The sequence below is a fragment of the Phalacrocorax carbo genome, chromosome 3 (genome assembly GCF_963921805.1).
Source record: "Phalacrocorax carbo chromosome 3, bPhaCar2.1, whole genome shotgun sequence".
NCBI lineage: Eukaryota > Metazoa > Chordata > Aves > Suliformes > Phalacrocoracidae > Phalacrocorax > Phalacrocorax carbo.
In genome coordinates this window covers 94,336,185-94,357,745 of record NC_087515.1, presented here as the reverse complement: position 1 = coordinate 94,357,745, position 21,561 = coordinate 94,336,185, and the positions used below count along the sequence as shown (strand labels likewise).

General features: G+C 42.8%; 1 protein-coding gene across 6 annotated transcripts in view; it reads right to left on the bottom strand.

Annotated features, from left to right (window-relative positions):
* Positions 1–18,679, bottom strand: part of COL12A1 (collagen type XII alpha 1 chain) — a 104,541-nt gene extending 85,862 nt beyond the window's left edge. For 2 of the 6 annotated variants that reach the window (XM_064447796.1, XM_064447797.1), the window contains exons 1-11: positions 18,022–18,679; positions 15,321–15,428; positions 7,881–7,997; positions 6,966–7,109; positions 5,997–6,053; positions 5,031–5,294; positions 4,738–4,902; positions 4,125–4,298; positions 3,003–3,293; positions 2,178–2,780; positions 470–742 (exon numbers count right to left, since the gene is read on the bottom strand). In XM_064447796.1, the coding sequence (XP_064303866.1) occupies positions 470–742; positions 2,178–2,780; positions 3,003–3,293; positions 4,125–4,298; positions 4,738–4,902; positions 5,031–5,294; positions 5,997–6,053; positions 6,966–7,109; positions 7,881–7,997; positions 15,321–15,393 (2,161 nt within the window). In that variant the 5' untranslated portion in view covers positions 15,394–15,428; positions 18,022–18,679. The remainder of the gene's footprint in view (positions 1–469; positions 743–2,177; positions 2,781–3,002; positions 3,294–4,124; positions 4,299–4,737; positions 4,903–5,030; positions 5,295–5,996; positions 6,054–6,965; positions 7,110–7,880; positions 7,998–15,320; positions 15,429–18,021) is intronic. The other 4 variants (XM_064447794.1, XM_064447793.1, XM_064447795.1 and 1 more) reach the window with 4 other exon arrangements.
* Positions 18,680–21,561: the final 2,882 nt, after the last annotated feature.

Sequence of the window (21,561 nt, the reverse complement as noted above, 5' to 3'; positions counted from 1 at the left end):
TTAATGTAAGTTAGATGTAGACACAGCTGCTAATTAAATGTATTAAAGTCAACATGCATTCCTGCATCAGAGTCATAATTATTTAATGGAATAGAATAGTTCAGCTGGAAGACACCTACAACTATCATCTACTTTAACTTAAGTGTACATTAAGATTAATACATGCCAAGGAATTTATTACTGACAACACAAAACTTCATTTGAAAATAGGCCACTGCAGAGAAACACAGAGTCCATCCAAGTTTCAGGTGAAATAAAACCCAATCTTAACAATTTAATGTTGGTCTGTTATTGGAATTTTATATCTTTACTAAATGCATTGAGAGACAATCATGTTTATTCTCATCCAGCATAGCAGTACAGCTTCTCAGCCTTAGCTGGCTGTTCCACATACACCCATTCACTGAATTAAGCAAATTCTTATTTGAACATATGACTCTTCCCTGTCTGAGAATAATGGGAAGCCTACCTTCTAAAGTGGTTTCCTCTCCATCCAAGGGAGGGCCATCACCATCTTCATATTCAGAAATCACACTGACTGCGTAAGTAGTTTCAGGTAGCAAGTTGGTAAGAACTGAGCTAGTACTTGAAGCTGGTACTGAAACAATGAATTCATCTCCACCGACTGCTACCTTATATTTAATGAGATAGGACAAAACCTCAGATCCAGCTGGAGACCAGCTCACTTTGAAACTGTCAGATGTTACATCAGAAAAGACCATATTCTTTGCAGGTACATAAGCTGTATGGAAATAAAAACGTACAGGTGAGGCATACTTGCTAGAATATTTTTAGCACAAAGCCTCTAAAGTAAATGAAAAATGTCCCTCAATAGCTTGATTTACTCTAATGGAAGAGATATTTTGTTGCACATGCAACAATATTTGTTTTCTATACTTGCTTACAGCTATCAAATGTCATGAAGATCATATCTAGATTGTCTCAAATCATATGACAATGAGTAGAAGCACCAACTCAGTGATTTCTAGATCAAATGAGAATAGTCCATCTAAAAAAATGTACTTATGAAAACTTAAGTTAGAATTTGATAACCAAGTTGGGTACCCTCTTTCATATGTCCCATGAATAACATTATGCCCTCCGTGGGAACTAAGAATCCTTGGTTTTTTGCAGATCTAGATTAGAAACAGGACAAAATAAATCCCAGTATTTTTTTTCAGAAATGGAGTCAAAGGGGAAACAAGGAACTTGACATGAGGCACAAACACAAACCTGACATCCTGGGCTTGTTTTGGTTGGCCTAGTCAGCCTAACAGTGGGGATGTTAAGACTGCTTGAGCCCTCTAAAACAAAGACTGCTTTGCTGGTTTGTTCCTCAAAGCTATCCTGAAACAAAAGGCTTATTTTTAAAGAGAGTGGGATTTTCAATACTGAGGACTATTCAACGTTAGTGTTCTACTAAACATAGATAGGAACACTGAGGGTGCAACTAATCATAAGCAACTTCAGCTGAATAAAAGTTGGTCACTTAGAAATCTTTTAAATATTAAACATTATTCAAGCTCACCAAATTTGGATGCATGTGAAGACTTTCATGTGCTACTTCATTTCAGTCTTTACAGTTGGATCGAGATTAATATCACCTAGCATCTGCTGTCTGAAATTTTCTTGTCTAAGCTCCTTTCAGAGAGCCATTCATTCTACCCTAAAAGTTAATCAAGTGACTCTCTGGAAGTGTCAGCATTGCTCCATTGCCTTTGAAATTCTGAGAGACAAGCTTAGACTGGCTACCTCATTTTGACAGCTAAAGAAGAACGGCCCTAGTAAGCAACCGTTGCACTCGACATTGAGTGTAAAAGCAGAGGACTCCACTAGATAGATAGGACTATCTAGTCGTATCTATAGATAGGACTATAGATAGGACTCCACTCCCAGATAGACACACACTTTAATAACTTTCTAGGTACTTAGGAGAGGAGGGGGAAAAAAGTTATTTCTCAAATAATTTTTTCATCTCCATTTCTCTTGGTGTTAATTTCCCTCATTGCTTTTAATATGTTTGAAAATGAGAAGCAAATCCCCAGTTATTAAAATTATCATTTGTATGGACAATTTCATCAATACTAATTCTTTAGGTAACTACAAGCAGAAAACATTGGTTCAGATCTTTTTTCATTGCATTTTCTACATTTCTCTAAGTAATAATAGTTACTTACATTTTTTCCTTATAGCAGCCAGTTCCTGCTCAATCCGTAGGCAGACAGACTGTGTAAGTTCAAATGATATTCTTTGAAAAGCATCAAAATCTTCTACTGTGTAAACGTGGGTTTCAGCAGGAGGTGATGCAATTGCTTCTAACTCTGTACGCACAGCGTCCTTCACACCAACTGCAAATATTTCTACATCTGCATCCCTCAGCTTTATTGCAGGTTCTTTAAAAGCATCTGATGATTTTCCATCAGTAATAAGAATCATGACTCTTGGCACATTTGGTCTTGATCCTTTGCTGGTAACAAATACTTTCTCCCTCACATATGTCATCGCTTTGCCTGTGTTGGTAGATCCACCTCTGTAGGGGAAGGTGTTAATAGCCTGAATTATGTCTTCCACTCTGTTGTATCTGTTCAAAGAAAACTCCATATGGGGATCTCTGCTGTACTGGACAAGACTAATCTGTACTTTTCGAGGCGATATCTCAAAGCTTTTAACTAACACTTCCAAAAAGGCTCTTACTTTAACAAAATTGGCGATACCAATGCTGTAGGAACCATCCACTAAAAACACAACATCAGCTTTTACATCCACACCACGTGAGCATTCTGTAAAGAAAAAGATTTATGCCATAAACAGATATTCAATAGCCACAGCATGACAACTGCATCTGCAGTTCATGTATCATACCCAGTTGCATATAAAGGAAATAAACCACTCTACGTAAAGCTGCTTCTCATAAATAATAAAGGTATGCTATTAAAACAAGCATCAGAGGTTTAAAACAACAAAAAGCTACCACGTAAAAACAACAGTAGCTCCTAACTCACCCACTTGAACTTTTACTTGTTGTGTTTTTTCCATTATCGTTATTGGCTCACTGGGGGTCAGTCCTTTCATTGCATAAACATTAATTTGATACTCAGTGTCTGGAGAGAGATCTTTAACATTCAGAGCAGTAGTCTGAGGACCCACACTCAGTACATGTTGTTTTCCACCAGGTATCATTGGAATGAACTGCAGCCGATAACCAGTTATTTGGCTTGTTGATGGATCCCAAGTGATCCTAACAGATTTTGAGGAGATCTGAGTGGCCACCAGATTTGAAGGAGGCTCCACCACTGAAAGAAATCAAAAGCAAACCCAAAATATTAATTATAGTTATAAACATATTTTCTTGCACATTTTTATTTCTGGAATAAATTTGGTTATCTTTGCTTAATCTTTACTAAAAAACACTTTCTTTTTTTAGCATAAATAAACACAAGTGAATTACAGGACAGTCCAAATGGGGCATCAGTGAGAGGGTAGAAATATGAACACTGCATTTGTGGTCCCCTGAGTGTAGTAGATATTCCAGGGAAAATGCTGCCTTGTTTTAATACTGTTTCAACGCGAAGCAAAAGCTACACCCACAGAACCACTGCAGAGAGCGTGAACAAATGCAGACCTGAGCAGAGCACTATGATAGCAGAGTCATCTCTGCTGCCATTTCGGTCAAAGAATAACTAGTTAGTTTGAATCATACAGGGCCAGAAAGCTGCCATGATACAGCTTGGCGTCTGTGTTTTCTCAGCATTCTCCAGTTTTCATTTCTTGGTTCTTAATCTATTATGTATTCTGCCCTTTCACCAAGCAGGTTTTTTTCCCTTTAGTACATTTTTTCCTTGGAAATGATGCCTGTGCCCAAACTGACTGTATGAGACTTTGATAACTGTACATCATTGTGTTACCCTTGAAAGTAAGGAATAATGGAGCTACTCCCAATCTACTGCGTCACATGTTCTGTTCTCCTGCATTCAAATGCTGAAATCTGAGACCTGTTTTCCACACTTGCTAAATGAGGCAATAGATCAAACTCCAGAAACAAAGCAACGGAAGTAGGGCTAGCCCCTGAAGTATGCATCACAATAAACTGAAGTCCATAAATACATTTATATAAAGTATCTCACCTTCTTCTCCACTAACCAGTTCACCCAGTTGTTCATCAACTCCAGAACACACTTGCAAGATAATTTCATTCTGTATATCCACAATTCCATCAAAATTAGCCACATTGAACACATGCTTCAGTGAAGGCTGAGATGCAATTAGCTTGAGTTCCTTTGCATCTGCTGCTTTGATTCCTAGAAGTTGCAATAGACAGGACTGTGTTAAGTGGCCGTAAAATACAGGCAGCTGTGAATGTATTCATAAAGTATCAAAACATTCTGGTGTAAAGTCAAGCTTAATTCAGTTCTGCCTTCTGCCATTATCAGTAATCAAACTACAAAATAATGATTAATGCAATGAGGCGACATACTCCATTTTCAACCTAAGAAAATAATGTGGTGTCTTCAGTAAGGCCAAGGTCGAAACTATGCTTGTCAGTCATCTTAATCTCCATGTAGGAGCTACAGAATTACTATTAAATTAATACAACTGGTATGTTCCACTCTGGAGGGTGCAAACAACCCATTTCAAGGCATACACATAGCAAAATTCTTGAAACACAGAATCTGTAAAACATAAAACTTACTTCTTTAGTAATGTTAATCTCTAAATCATTAGAAAAACTCAACTTACCCAAAGAAAAAACTTCAACTCCTATGTTGCGAAGCTCTCTTGCAGGAATTTCAACTTCATCTTGAGCTTTTCCATCCGTAATGACAATTGCTACTTTGGGAAAACCTTTTCTTGCTCCAGCAGACTCAGTGAAGGTGTTTTGAACCAGGTAATCAATAGCCTCACCTAAAAACACCACAAGTTGTTACGCTTGAATTCATAAGGCTTGAATGAACTTGAATGAACTAGAATTTAAAGCAAATTTGAATTATAAAATGAAATATTGAATAAAAACATATGTGGGAAATCTGTACCTGTCATTGTGTTGCCACCTTTGTAAGGTATCCTTTTAATTGCATCAATAAGATCACTTCTTCTGAAATACTGATTTAAATTGAACTCTGTTCTTGTATCTGAACTGTACTGAACAACTCCAACTCTCGTCTTTTCTTCTCCTATGTCAAACGCTGATACAAGGGCAACCATGAAGTCCAGAATATATCCAAAGTTATTTCTCCCTACACTCCATGAACCATCTACCAGGAAAACTAAATCTGTCATTGCACTTATGGAGCATCCTGGAACACACACACACAAAAATATAATCTGTTAGAAGATGAGTAATTGAATTCTTAAAAATCAGTGAGAAATGTCTGACAGAAGCTTAGTAGGTAAAAGCCAAAACAAACAGATGTTTAACAGATTGATATTCTTCTCTGGAATATCTTACTTGGGGAAGCATTATTCACGCAAGCGAACACCCATATGAGCCTTCTAGCTGCCATTACCGAAAGGGAACTATTACCTAGATACTCAGTTTTGAGACACCTCTCATGTTATTCCACAATCTGTTATGCCACAGCAGATGAAAACTCACATATACAGCTTTTTGCAAGTTTGATGTTATGGGAACATTCCATTTTGTTACTGCTTCTGCTTTGCATTTTTATCTCTTCATAACAACTGCACGGGTTATTCTGCAATGCTTTTTAGCCACAGCACAATGTCTTTTGCTAATAGGACTAAGAGACTCATGGACTTGCTCAGATTTGTTCCATGAAACTCCTAGTTCCAGTACCAACTTTGCACCTTATTCTTTCAATGCAGCTATATGTTCCTTCCACCCCAGTCCCTTCCCAAGTTTTCTTAACTCTGGACAATTTTACAAGTTAACTTTATTGCTAGGTAACACAGGAACACAGTTTAACTTTACGGGGCCCTAGAGGTAGATGTAACTTATCTCTAAAATGGCAGATAAGTTGCAAGACAAAACACCTTACTTTGTAATTGAGCCTCAACCTTCTTTTCCTCTGGTATCCCTGGACCACCTGTCTGAACTGCACAAAGCACAACATAGAATTAATGGAGGAAATCAGGTTAAATTTGTTAACATCAAATAAAAGCATGTAGGGAATTAATGATACAAACCTGACAAGCCTCAGAACATGAAAACATAAATGAAAGTTATGAATACATCACCTACATTACAAATTTGATAACATAGCATTCAGGGCAATACAAAATACAGAAAATGCAAATAATTAAGAATCCTCTGTATTTGTACATCTTGTACAGTAACTTCCTGAAAGTTAACTGCAGCATGCCTGGATGAAATGCCAATGAAATATTAGCCCTCTCTAACACACAGAGGAGCACGTCATAAGTAATTTTCTTGTGGTTGTTTGGGAAGCCTGACATATGTGATCAAATGCGTCATAGAAGATAGTCTGCTGTGCTTAACATTTGTATTTAATTGAATTTATTTTACGAGTTATTTATTTATTAAATATGAATTATAAAAAAATTAAGTTCCATGCTTTATTATGCATATAAATACATTGTGTCACATTTTATTGTTTGATGAAAGTAGTTAGCTTTTTCACACACAGACACACACAGAGGAAGCTGGTCAGATTCATTACTGAGGTCTATGAGAGTCATCCCCTTGACTTCAGCAGATGCAGTTTATGAGAATTAGGTTTAGCTCAAAAGAAGCAGTAAATTCCTGCAAAGAATTCTATAGGGGTTGTCAGACATTATATATCTATGTCAGCCTCTTCTTATCGGTTGCAAATTATCTCTGCTTCTACTAGGAATTATGCTTAATGGAAAAACGCTGTCCAGACAGCTACATCTGATGAGAGTTTAGGTATGTGGCAATTTTGTTGAGGAACTGGAACAAAGCCAAGTTTTGTGAACGACCACTCATTTATGTTACTTGGTTTTCTAATTGTATTACAGGTACTTACTTGTCAGTTGGCCAAAAACAGGTAGACTCTCCTCTCTTTCATCATATGAAGCTATCGATACAACATACTCTATATCAGGTATAAGATCTGATAAGATAGTTTGGGTAGTGCTAGGTGAAAGAGTAAATTCTTTAGTAGGCCCATCTGCAATGAATATATAAAACAGTTAATGCAGCCTTTAAATCCAGTAATATCAATGACAATTTGATCATAAAGAAAAAAGAAGAAAATGTAACAGAGAACAATCTATCTAAAATCAAATTATAATTTTAGAACAATACAGTTTCCTTTTTACTGAAGTACAGATTTTGAAACATGAAACTTCAAGCTAACCTGTTTTCAATAGCAAACAAAATTACTGAAATGTTTAGTAAATTCCAGGACTGAAACTTAAAGTGCACATACAAAATGTACTATCATCTGACAAATCATGGTCCATTTCTGATTCAATATCACTTTTACATTGATTATGTCTCACAGTGAAATAGAGTACTGGGTGTCTTACACAGCCGTTATCAGGCGGTTATATGATGTCACTGCTTCATTATCTGACATGCGCAATATTTCCCCTGGGAGAGGTATTTGAATGAAGTACAATACAATTCCCTAGCTTTAAGGTAAAAGCACAGAAGAGGAACAGAGTGATGATTCTACCTCCTTTTTGCTCCTTGCAAAGGAAAGGCATCCAAAAATTATTACTTGCAGTCAGCCCCCAAAGGTAAACACTATGGTAAGAATAACTCTAACTTGGAACAATCTCTGCTCCTTCCCGAACGCCCTTTGCTGCTACCCAGTCTTGACCACAAACTTCAGAAAGATGTTAATAGCTACTCTCATACCTAAGTTAGATACAAGTGAAAATAAACCCAAGTATCCCAAAACTGTAATGACATAAGAAAATTTTACAGAACTCACCGTTCGTTGGAACCACAGTTATCCTGTAACCCACTATTGCATCTGGTGGCCTTTTCCATGACATTTGAACATTATGTTCATCTATAATTGTAAAATTCAAGTCTGACGGTGGATTAACTGCAAAAGATTTATACCAGGTGGATGTTTAAAAGTTTGAACAAGCTTTGGCAAGTGAATAAACAAAATTATGTTGAGCAAAGCTGACTAAAATTGTCTTTGCATAAATTTGTTTCCAACAAATATAAAGATATGTTGTTGGAAAAAGAGTAAAATGAAAGCTGACAAAATATGACACAACATCAAAGAGTATACGCATTACAGAAGACAGCACAGAACATATGTTTCTTGAGTTGCCAAGACATTCAAGAATGGCCAGCAAAATCAAGCACAATAGAAAACACGTTTGGATACATGTACAATGAGTTCACAGATAATCACCACATATGCAAACATTTCACATAACAATTAAAGGAAATTGTTTTACATGCTGGGTGCAATCCGTACAAGCATGCCAAATCACAACCTGCTTACAATATCATGAGATCATTTAGGACATTGAGAACACAGTACTCTTCTTAACTAGACATCAAAGAATTTATCAGCTTTTGAATATAGTCTCTGCATAGTCATATTTCTTATCAATTTCACTGAATCTAGAAATTTGGCAGAGAAAAAATATTTTAAAGAATACAGGAAAAGACTGGACATTTAATGTTCAGGAAAACAATTTCTGTTAGGGTCTAGAAATGAATATACATGTAAAATGTGTATCAGTAATAATAATATACTGATGCATCATTTTGTTTCTAAATATGGAGAGCTCCACCCCTTTGTTCCTAGAAGCCACTAAAATGACATACTTTGCATGTGGCTGCAAAGGATTCAGGAACTAAGGGGATAATAAATGGGGTTAGTAATGGTTGCAATTTGCTGAAATATTTGAGCTAATGCGAAAGTTCACAAAAATGAGATTCTACCTGTTTACACCAGATTGCTGTACAATTTCAAAGGTGTAAACTATTGTTTTCATGTTCCCTTTGCAGCAGGTGTACCCATACTAGTAGTGGCATTTTAACATAAAATGCCAGTATGGTTCCAAACAACACAATGGTTAATTATGAAATGACAACATCAAAGTATATTTATGGACATTTATTTTACAGAATTTATAGAAAACAGCAAAGAGGGCACCAGTGATCTGAACAAATGACTGCAAATAAAACTTGTAGGAGCTGATGACAGAAGTAACTGAACAGTACAGAAAGAAATAGTTTACATACGCTATTTTGCAGCATCATGCATATGTAAATGAAATGTTGATTATTATTTTTTTAGCTTCCCACGATGGACAAAAGCCTCCATGTACAACGTTTATTACACAAAGACGTTTCATAAATATTTTATAATGATATTCTCTTTGTAAAATTGTCATGCTTATTCATGCAGTATTTTACTGACTCACTGTCAGTGCATGGTAGGTGTATTATATATTATTGTTTAAATAGTTCTACAAAGTAAGATTAGATTCAGCCATACTTTCCTTAACTACCATGAGACTGTTTTGCAGGCATTTTTAATATATAGATCTTCTCTCTTTCTTGGAAGATCTCCATCATACGTCAGATTTTGTTTCACTTTTGAACATAATTTAAAGAGCTGAAAAAGAAATAAATGCTAGAATATATAGTTATGAAAAACACTGTCCAATTGCAATAAGTAATATTGAGCTCAAAAAAACTGAAAACCAATTGCATAGGCATTTTTTCCCTCTAATTTACTGTCATTTACAACCATAGGATAATATGGCTTTGTAATACTGATACAACAGATACACTAGTACTGAAGTAAATGTTATTTTTCCTATCGTCCATACACAGGCAGTGAGATTAGACCATTAACCTGCATGCACAGTTTATTCATCATTCAGTTTATGAATATCACAATGCTAGAGACAGCAAGGTAGTTACTTAGTATCAAAATCATGCAACGCGTGTTAATAGTAAAATACATTTAGGGGATAAGAATATCATTATAAAATATTGTTTCAGTAGCAATGGCTCAGGACAAATTTAATGCAAAGGCAGAGACAACTGACCTGAGCATGCTTTTAAAAAAAATTCAGTACATGGAAAAAATAGCGCCACCAACCTTGCAAGTAAATTGGCATGTTGCAGCAGAGACTTTAGGCTTTAACTGCTGAAGGACAGCAGCAGCCCAACTTGTTGATATCCAAATGACCGGATTCCAGATAAACTGAAAAAACTGACTGTGAGGAAAAGTCTTTAACATTTTAAAGGATTTTAATCCGTTTTATGAAAATTCAGATGTGGATCTTGACAGGTAACAAGAATAGTGCATCGATACATAAATGATGTATCCGTTCGTCCAGGTGTTCACAGCCTTTTAGAACAACAGCGTTGCAGGGGACCTCAGAAAGTCCCCTCATCCATCGCACAGCCAAGACATGATCAGCCACTCCATGTCATTCCTGACATGTTTGCTCAGATCATTCTTAGAGACCTCCACTGATGGCAAGACTGCCAGCTTCCCACAGAGGTTACTCCAAAGCCTCACTCCCTTTATCATTGTAAAGTTGTTCCCAACACCTAACCCTAGTCTTCCTTGCTGCGGTTTAAATCTATTCATTCTCAACCTATGGCTGTCTTATCAAACCAAAGCACTGAATGCTTTTCCCATTTAAATCCAAAAAGGAACCTCGGCCGAGTGAAAAAAAAAGCCAGTTTGGATCCAGTGTCATCAAAATGTCTTCTGGATGACCTGTGAGCTTTTGATACTCAAACAGAACATCCAAAACCTCCAGAGACCTTCAGGTGAGTCAGATTTCACCCACGTGAAGCCATGGTCATATGCCAGAGAGCAGTAAGTTGCTGTGAAGTACCGCAAAACGTTTAGATGATAAAAACCTGATTGCAATAATCAAACAGGCCATCTGTTACTCCAGCTTATTAAAATTCTTCTTCCAGAAGGGAATTCACCAGTGGAAAAATAAGACATCTGCAATATGGAATGAGGAACAAAATTCCCCTGGTTGTGGTGAGAGTTTGTCCCATTACAGGGACAAACCTTAAAACTCCACTCTATAAAGGCTTATGTGTGAGCACAGCTTTACTCAAGCAAGCAGTCTTGATGTCGGCTACTTGTGTAAGTGAAGTTCCATATATGCTTACAGTGTGGTGCCAGTGCTGATCAGTCTGATCCTGTGTCCATCAAAATCCATGCCAGATCTCTCACTGACCTGCCAAGGCACAGGATCATGATCGTTACACGTGACTGTATTATAGCATTGCCTTAATATAGTGATTCCACTGCCAATGCACGGAAATGTATGGCTCCCCTACAGGTTTCCAGCATAGTAAAAAAATATATTGCTGTATGACAATAATGTTGACACAGCATTAATTTCCATTACTCTTAGAACTATGCTATGATAAATTTCTCAATTGGCTATCCTATTTTATGCACCATTAAAAAACAAAAACAAAACAAAAACAAAAACCACCACAAAACATTGCCACTCCTTGTGTTATATACATGTATAATAATAGTATATTTCCTGGAACAAAAAATATAGAGCAAGGCATCTTCCTCATGCTAAGTATGTCTTATACTAGCTTGTATTACTTAACAGGTAATACAAACCTAACATAAAAAAGTCTACAGCTTTTTACAGATAACACAACGTGGCTGCTGAAAGATCCCAATGAATGTCTTACCAAGACAGAAGTAAAACATAATCAGAAGATCAAGGAATTTAAATCTAGTACCAGACTTAAAACTGCTATTACTTGGAAGTAGCTGCCATTCACAATCCCTATGTGAAACAAAATCTGGAATTCCATCACTGGAGAAGACTCACTATATTTAGCACTCCACTATAATTTCCTCATTTCTTTCCTGTGCCTTTCAAAAATCCCACTGTGTTAGGAAACACAACACACTACACAAGCCATGACATCATCACAGCATTACCTTGAGATTATAACTAACAGGTTATTTGCATACTAATCTACTTGGTTTAACTATGACTAAAATAATGAAAAAATTTCTTATCTAGCGAAAAGATGTAGATTTCCCCCGGCTTTTTGTGATCACAGATGGAAAAAACTACTGTGACAGAAAGAAATTTTGACACGAGGACGCACATGGAATGCACTGAAGTACTGCAGTGCTAGACTAAAAAGGTAAGAAACAACTTAAAGCATAAAATATAGCATCACGCACAAGAAGTTTAAGTCGAGAGAGACATCAGAAGGGTGGCAAAACAAGAAGAATTTCACTAAAAAGAAAAGAGCGAAAATGCCAAGCATGACAACAGATTTGCTTCCTTGTCCAGGGTAGACAAAAAACTTCCCCAGTGAAATGCCATGAATGCATTTAGACTATATGTTGATTTTACCCCCTCTACTGCTACAGTGAACGTCCAACTAGAAACCCCTGCGTTGCTGTACCTCTGTAGAAAAGCTCTACGCCATTACTGCAGCTCACTGCCTCGCCAACAGCAACAGAGCACGGCTCTCACAAAGAACTCGCAGAGCAGCTGTGATGCTGATGAAGAACCCGTTTCATTCTGGAAGGTTTAGGAATCTACAAACAGCAGTGTCAGATAAACACCAGATCTACTCCCAGGGGAGACTGGAAAATGAAATCTGAAAGAAGGCGGAAAAATAGAACTAAGCTTTTCCTTCCCTCTGCTTTCATTCCATCTTCCCGCCCCATATCAACAATTTTTACCATATCAGATGGCCCTCTCCCTTATCTTCCTCTCACTTTTTCATCCCACCAAGTGTCTACCAACACCTCAGGGAAAGAAACTTCAGACTGCATCTCTTCAGAACACCACAGGGAGAGCCAAGGGGGGGGGGGGGGGGGAGGAGGGGGAGGGGAGTGCAGGGAGGGTAAAGGGGGGGGGGTTGAAGGGAGAGGGAGAGGACTGACTGGGCGGGGGGAGAACTTTGCCACAAAGTGATATGAACATTGGAAAAATAGACTAAAGAACAAATGTCCACAGGAGAAAGTCAGTTCAGCAGATAGGATTTAAGTTACAATGAAACCAGAACTAAAGTAAATAAGATCCAACATGCAATTTCAAAGATGATGCAAAACTGGAGCACAAAATTAAAACAGTGCAGAAGGATGACCAGTATAGTGCAAACAAAAAACACACTGCAAAAAGCTCTACGAAAGCAATTCCCACCACAGCAAGTCCTAAGGTACTAGCTTTGAACTTCCATTTTCAGCACCACTATTTCTCACTCCATTTTCAGCACCGCTATTTCTCACTGCAAGTCCTACTCAAGACAGTTTTCTGCTCTTACTTCTAAACTCTGGAGCTAGGAGCAGTTTCTCTTAGAAACCTGATCACGGTAAACTAGGCATCTTATTTAGTACACGTTTCTGAATGCAGAGTAACGTAAGTCCTGTCCAGGAGTGCTCTACAACTCACCAGATCAGGCTTTGTCCACTCTTTTGCTTAGCAACGGCGCATCCTTCAACATGAGACCTAGACAACCTTGGCTAGCTTGTCTGGCAATGTGCCTAGTTTTGCCACTATAAAATAACTGTGTGCTTCTCCAAATACATTTTTGTAGTTTTCATTAACGGTACTCAAGCTGATGACTAGTTTTCTCCCCACTACAGCTAAATAACACGCCTTCACTTACATTTTTAAATAACCTACTCCATACATGTAACCAGAGGTGCAGGACAACAGCAACATTACTCCAGCTCCGAGTGAGCTCCCTCCTAAGATGGGGAAGAACACACAAACACATCCACTCCCTTCTACCACCAAAACTGCGCACTTTCTCTCCTTTCTCTGGCACAGCGGTCCTGCATTTCAAATGCAACTCTGAAATGACTTCAAATGACCGTTTTTGGTTCCTCAGCCAACAACAACGCAGTGCAAGAGGGAGGCAGCAGGCTGATTCTCTCCTAGGGTGACCAGATGCTGTACTACTGGCAGGAATGTGATCCTTTTCCAGAAAGCCAGTCTACTTTATGCCTGTGTGCCCCAAGCAAGCAGCACTGCTTGGGGTGGGGGGGGGCGGCAAATGCCCCCAGAGGCATCTCGGATGTTGTGCTTTCAGTAGCCATCAGTCAAGGTGACCAGGTACAGATACAGGAGATTGCAGCAGGCCACGGCTTGAGAATTTGTTTCAGTTCAATATAAAAAGAGAAGAAAGGGGGGGAAACTGCATTATCAGATGCTGGCTTCTGTTTTTTTCCAGTAAATCCAAGGGAGTTCACACCCAGAGGCTCAGTTGACCCTACGATGGAGTCAGGTCCTGGAGGTCAGATCAAGTCATTTCAGCACAGGACGTTCAGCATCTCTGTTTGCTCTGGCAGACACTGCTGGCAGAAATACTGTTACTACAACAAAAGCCATGCAGCTCCCACAGAGAGAAACAGGGAAGGTTGCCCCCACACTTGATGTTAATCCGCTGAGAGGCAAATGTGCCAGGGCCAGGCCATTTTGAGCTGCACTGTGGCAAGTGCAGCAGCCACGATGGGTCTCCCCAGGTCTTCATCCCTGCAGCTGGAGGCAGGACACTGCCACAGACTGACAGGGACCTCAACCTCCAGAGAGACTGGCCTGGGCCCAATGAGGAGGATGAGGAGGAGAAGAAGAAAGGCCTCTTTGGGAGTGACGGCGCCACATGCATGCCAGAGACTTGGGGAACCAGCCACTGCAGCAAAGCCTAGCCCAGCCCCAGCCACCCTTCAGCAGTGCTCGGGATGTATGTCATGGCGGCGGACATCTCCCCGAGGGTCTCCCCCAGGTCAGACCCACCACGGAGACCAATGCATCCCTGAGGGAGGGGCCGGCCACCCCAGGGCTCAGCCGGGGGTCGCCCCGCCGAGCAGGGGAGGCCGGTGTGACGAAGGCAAGGGGTCTGGCCCGGACAAAACACACAGGCGCAGAGAGCCAGACTCTGTTGGAGCATTTTATTTCAAAGCAGCACTTTGTTGGGTGGTGGGTTTTTCGTTTCCTCTCTCAACATAACTAAATGAGACTCTAGAGCACAAAGCCCAGCCATTCTCAGTCCGTCAGCGGGGCAGTGCCGCAGGCCCCGGCCATGCCGGGCTGCCCACTGGTGGCGGCAGTGGTGGCGGGCTCCTCAGGGCACTGCGCCCGGGCGGCCGCGCTGGCTGGCCCCCATCCTGTCTGTGGGGCGGTGTGGACAGCACACCAGAGAGACAGACAGAGGGAGGCATGGTCCGGCTGACTAGCCGGGAGAAACAGAGCACAGAAGGAGCTGGGCAAAGAAGGAAAGGCATTTCTCTGAAGGAGAGAAAGAGAGAAGGTGAAGTAATTACACTCAAAAATGGAGAGGGTAAGAGCTGGTAGCTCAAGACTGGTTGGGAGGTTTGCTGGTCAGCAGGGCACTGGGGACAAGGGGGCAGGGAGGGGAAGGTTACCTTCAGCCTCGATGGAGGAGAGGAGGGTGGCTGCACACAGAGCAGCGACTGCCGAGCACAGCGCTGTCTTCATTTCTGCCCTTTCAGATCACAACAACATGAATGAATCTGCAGTGATGGGGAGGGGAGGGGGAGAAAGGAGAAGGAAATGATATGCGTGGATTAGAGGATTGCGTGGGTGTATTCATGAAACATAAAAAAGACGAACCGTGGATTTCACTTTGTTCCCTTATCCCCAGCTCCCACCCACGGGACCAGGTTGAAACCTCTAGACTTGAAAGCCGTCCAAGACGATGACAGATCTGCATGACTAACTGGAGAGTCTCGTCTCGCAATAACGTGCCTTTTGTTGCTGAACCCTTTCCAATCACAGTAAGCACATGAGGCTTTAACCTAGTTGGGGTTAATTTTATCGGGGAAGCATGGTGAAGATCCATGCCTCCACACGGACAGGAGCCAGCAGGGAGCTCCATGACTTCATCACCGAGTGTGATGATAGCTAATTCAGAGGTCATTCCTGCCTTGGATCAACTAAATTTCTCTTTCAGCTGGGGATTTTATTCGGCTCCTTTTTCATAACTGTTGAAGCACTTAGTTAACTGTGTTTTAGTGGTCTCAAGGCAGTTTGGAAACTGTAATAAAACTTTTTTGAGGGGTTCTGCCTACAAATGTGCTATTCTTCATTTCTTGAGGGTCTGAAATAGATTATACAGAAGTGTGTGTAACACACAACTGAAACCTGACACGTCTGTCTAGCCATGATGTTTCAACATCTGATAATTCATTTACACGTCCTTAGAGAAAACAGATTTAAAATACAGTACAGAAAGCAGGCAGGCGAAAGAGTCTCACAATCACTGCAGGTTGTCTAGCAAAATCAGTGGGATTAGGCCAAGTTAGTGGTTCCTAATAGCAAGCAGCTATACCTTCATAAGTACATGCTCTAGGTGATGTCAGATTACTCCCAATTACTCCAGCAAAATTTCCAAATTATTTCCTTGTCTAAGTAAAGGCTAATGTGAACAGTCCTCAATGAATATGCATAGAAGTGTTTCTAAAGTTTGGGTTTTTCTATCATGGGAAGTAGAGGACGGTAATTTGTTTGAATAAAGTCATAAATGCATCATATATCATAATTAGGCTGGAGGAAAGAGAATTCCTAAAGCAATTAGGCAACAGATTTTATCGTGAAGGTGACAAGAGCAAAACAAAGAAAAATACATGAAACATTAGCCCGCAGAAACAGCTGAAGGGGAAAATAACATTCTTCCGCCCTCTACAGCGCTAACCAGCAAAGCACATTTAGTGGGTAGATGCTATGGAGATCCAGGAATTTCCCAGTTACTGACACTGAACTTAACAGGCTTCTGCCGGGCAGCTGTATATACTTGCCTTAGCCAAATGCACATAAAAATACCAAGAGCTTGAAGAAAAACTAAACAATAGTTTCAGTCCAATGGTACCTCCAGCGGGTAAAGAGAAGAGGAATACTGATGGTAGCGACTCCCTGACACTAACACAAGAAAGACCAAGGTTAGCATTAAATTGTCCTGAAAGCTCCAGAATCGTATCACTGCTTTGCGTGGGAAACAGCTCTCCCTGAGCACATCTACCAATTCTGCAGCGAGTTTAAGGATCGCCGAAAGTCAGTGCAAATGGACTTCTGTCCTGGAAATCTTGTGTGGGCTTGGAGTGCCATCTTTTGATCCTTTTGAAGAGCAACAGAAATTAATCATCTCACAAAGGCATCTAGGAGTTCACTATTGCTGCAGGTCTACCATTCCTGATATACATTTTTCTTTCATGAAGTAAAACATCTCAGCCAAAGCATTCATTTGCCCACCTAGAAACAGTTTCCTTCTCACAAACTGAAAGAAAGCCTGGAGGTGGTGGAGGAAAGGTCCTCTCACTGGCTCAGCGGGGACACAACCGAACTTTGCATCCGGACTCAAGGCTTTCTCATTGACCTTTAGAGACCACTTTAAAAAACGTGTTTTCACTAGTGCCGGTCCAATCTCACACTAATTCAACATACAAAAGCTTAGCCAAAACGTTTCCAAACCGCGCAGTGCACGACATTTACCACTTTTAAGAATAAAAAAAATAACCTAAACGAAAAAAAAAAAAAAAAGAAATCCACAGGAAAAACCCACTACCTCCCAAAAGCATAAAAAACTGGAAACAGGAGAAAGCATCACCGGCAGCTGCACAGGCAAGGGGGGGAAGCGAGGGCTCCTGCCAAAGCCGCAGCGTGCCCGGAGGCGTGCTGGGCGCTGACACCGGGCTCCGCCTGGAGCCTCCGGCCGGGGGGACACCGCCACCGCCGCCGGGACACCGCCACCGGGACACCGCCACCGCCACCTCTCCCGGGCACCCCTCCGCCGGCAGCGCCCGCGGCCGGCAGCCCGCCGGTCTCCCCGTGCCTGACCCGGGGCCCGACGGCCGGCAGCCCCCCGGGGGGCTCTGCCCTGCGCCGCTCCTCCGCCCTTTCGGCCTGACGCCCGCAAGCCGGCTCCGACACGCCCGACACGCAGACACACGCACACACACGCTTTGCCTTCCCGTGTCAGCCTTCAGCCCAGCGCCGCTAACCGCAGCCTGAAGTGCATCAGAAGGGGCTGCGTGCGTGGTGCGCACGGACAGACAGCGGGGGCCGGCCGAGGGGAGGGCAGGGGATCCCCGCTCCTGCGCGGGCACAGACCTTCGGGGGCGGCTGCGGGGTGCCGGGGCGGGTGGCGGGGCAGCTCCTCCGGCGGTGACTCCGGCGGTGCCGGCAGCAGCGGCCGCAGCCGTCGGACCTGGGTAAAGGGAGGAGGAGAAAGGATGAAGCTCCGGGGGCACCTTGTGGAGGGAGCAGCAAGTAGCAGCGGCGGCGAAGGAGGAGCAGAAGCAGCGGCAATAGCTGAGCGCAGAGGAGGCGCCTCGACTAGTGTAGCTCCCGATGCGAGGGGTCCGTCTGGGAAGACTTGCCTTCTCCAAGTGGGAAGAGCCTCTTCTCAATCTGCTACTTAATAGAGGGCTGTTCCCAACTCTCAATTTACCCTCGTAAGCGGTTACGAAACTGCAGGGAAGGTGGACTGCTGCCACCGGGTGATATATGCGCTGCTCTGCTCCAGCAAGGAAGGGGATCCACTTCTGGAAACTGGCGCATACCTCCGCGCATTCCTGCGGCATGAGGCGGGCGGCCGCCGCGGCAGCGCGCCCGGGGGCAGGGGCCCGGCCCGCCGCCCCCTCCCTCCCCTCGGCTTCCCAAACGGGGGAGGACGCGGGAGGGCAGTGGAAAAACTGAGTCCCCGGGCACGGCTTCGACAGACGGCGGCGCGGAGGGTGTCCCCGCACGGGGGTTTCCACGCAGTCCCCGGCCCACCCCCGCTGAGAGCCTGCCGGTCCCCGGGACAGCCTTGCAGAGAAGCTCGGGCAGCCCCGGGAGCTTCGAGGGCAAAGAGAATATAGTCGTTTTAACACAATTCAGGTGTGTCTGGCCTCCACCCTATGTAGCCTACATATATTAAATCACCTCCCTCGTCATATAGGTGTTTTGCTTCGAGCACAAAGCGCCACCGGTGCCGGGTGCCGCCTGCAGCGAGCTTTGCGGGCCGAGGGGCCGGGGCGCACGATCCCCCCCTTCCTCCTCCGCATCCCTCGGACCCTGCGGGCAAACCCGCGCCCGTGGCCCCTGGCTAAAACCGGGTGCCTTCAAAAGAAAATGCACCGTCCAACATCGGGCAGCCCTCTGGGCGAGAGGCTCCGCGGGGGTCTCCCGTCGCTTGCTCCCGGGGGCCTGCCCGTGGCCCCCGGCGTGTCCCAGAGGGTGACACGGAGAGACACGCGGTCCCTTCCCTGCCTGGGGGAAGCAGGTAGCCGAGGTCTCTGCTCCCGCACCCGTGGGGAACGGCAGCCCCGGTCACGTCTCGGAAGAGGCTCCTCCGGGACCCCTCCGGACTAAAAGACGAGATGTCACCACGGTCCCCGCGGAGCGCGTTGCTTCCCGCCCCCTCGGAGCGGATCCGCAAACTCGGGAGGCGCAAAGGGGACAAACGTGGAGGGAGGAAAGCGGCGGGGGCCCCGCAGCCGCGGCCCCGCTCGGCTCCGTCCGTCCGTCCGTCCCCGCGCGGCCGCGCCCGGCCCCCTCCGTCCGTCCGTCCCCCCGCGGCGGAGCGGGGCCATTCGCGGGGCGGGGGCGCCCCCCGGCGGCGGCGGGAGCGGGGCGGGGGCGGGGCGGGGGTCCCCCCGCCGGGGCTTCCGCGGGGCGCCCAGGGGGCCGCTGCTGCCAGAAAGCAACGGGAAGGGACAAGAAGGAAGGGAAAAGCCTGGGGAGAGGGAAGGACGGGGCAAACCCTCAGTGCGGAGTTTAGGACCCTGGTTTGGAGAGGTCTGTAATATTTCGGGGGGATATTAGCTCCGTGCCAGCTTTTTGCACAGACACGAATTTCGGAGCAATCAGGACAAGTTCCAGCCAGGGCCTGATAGTGAAGATTAATGGTTTTTAGGGGGACGGCTCCTGGGCGCTTTTCCGCAGAATTAGGAGATCAAGGGCATGTCAACAGGAGGACTTGTCTCTCCTGAGCTGAATCGGGTTGTCTTCATTTCTGTCATAGAGCAGTTATCTGCACGAGAACCCAAATGCTGAAAAGAAAGTGATAACCAGAAGACGTGCACTGACATTTTCAGACACTTTGGAAGCGAGTCTGCTGCTCTCAGGGACACGCCACAGCTTCAGCTCCCTGGTATTGATAAAATGCTCTTTCCAAAGGCAACATTTCCTCTGCTGATAAACTTCCAAATACTCCTGACCTGTTAACCCCTTTGCCCAGCTGTTGAGTTGGAGTTTCTCTTCTGGCATTTTGGCATGAGGAATTTAATTTCTTCCTATCCAGATCTGATACATAAAAGCAATATTTCTAAGAAATAATACTTTTTAAAATTTTTAATTTAATTTCTCAGGCAATTAATCTTGGTGAACAGACCAAGAACACCAGTATAAACGTGGTGCGAACAAGAGTTTCAGAAGAATAGATATCAGGGATTACAATGAAATATCCTTCCGTAGGAAGTGAATTAATGCCAATGAGATATTTTTATCACTTGTGTGCTGAGATGGTGTTTTTCACAATATACTGTGGATTTTTTTCATCATAGGATAAACAAGATTTTATGTTAATAGTTAAAACCAATTAATGCAAATAATGAGGATGGAATAAAATATGTATTATTCTGCTTAAAAGTTAATTCACTTGGAACAATTATTTTAAAAGATTTAAATAATTTGGCTCTAAATCTACAACTGGATTTACATGAGTGGAGACTTGAAACCAATGGGTCTCTTAGGGGTGCAAGAATCTCATAGACTCTCCCTCACAGACCTAGGTGCTGCTGCAGGGGACTATCTCCCATTCCTCTCAGCTGACCAGCTTTGCTTAATTTCTTGGCATGAAATAAGGCTCAGGGCTGGCAAGAGCAAATAATTCATTGACTCCAAGGGCAACAGGATTTCATTCTTTAACTCTTTGTTCTAACCATTCTAACCATGTTCCTCCTAAGATCTTTCACGTGTGAAATACACCAATGAATTGCATTTAGTGTGTGTGCTTCCATACATCACAGTAATTAAACGGGTTGGTTTTAATCAGCTCTGTTGCTATGTACATTCATAGTCTGAGTACATAATATGTGATGCAGAAGGCATTTCTGAAATGCATAAACATTTACCAACACTCTCCTGTCTGCTTGTTTCTTAGGCAAGTGTTAAACACATAAAGACCATGTGCTCCAGCTCTGCAATTTTCTTTGCTATCATCTAAGAAGAATGAATAAATTGAAACAGCGACAAATTTAATTACAAAAAAATCAAGATTTGAATTCATATGTATGCATTTAATAATATTGCCCATTTCTGGTGTAGGTACGTGATAGTATTATTACAGGTAACCAGGAATTTCTTAGAAATTTTGAACTGGTTTGGGGTCTAGAGTAATGCAAGATACTTTGTGCTTCTGGCACCTTTGGGTTTTTTGTTTGTTTCCTCAGGCTGCATTGCCAGGGCAGAATGAAACAGGCCATTCTGCATTTCAGCACTGTAAACCTTGAATGTCATTTTCCATATGGGTATCACACTAGATTTGGCCTTTGACAATTAGTTGCATCTGCTTTACATATGAATATGGTAAATGCCTTATTCATGTGTATAGATAGACATATATGTGTTTGTGTATATGCTTTACACAGAGGAAGAATCAAAAAA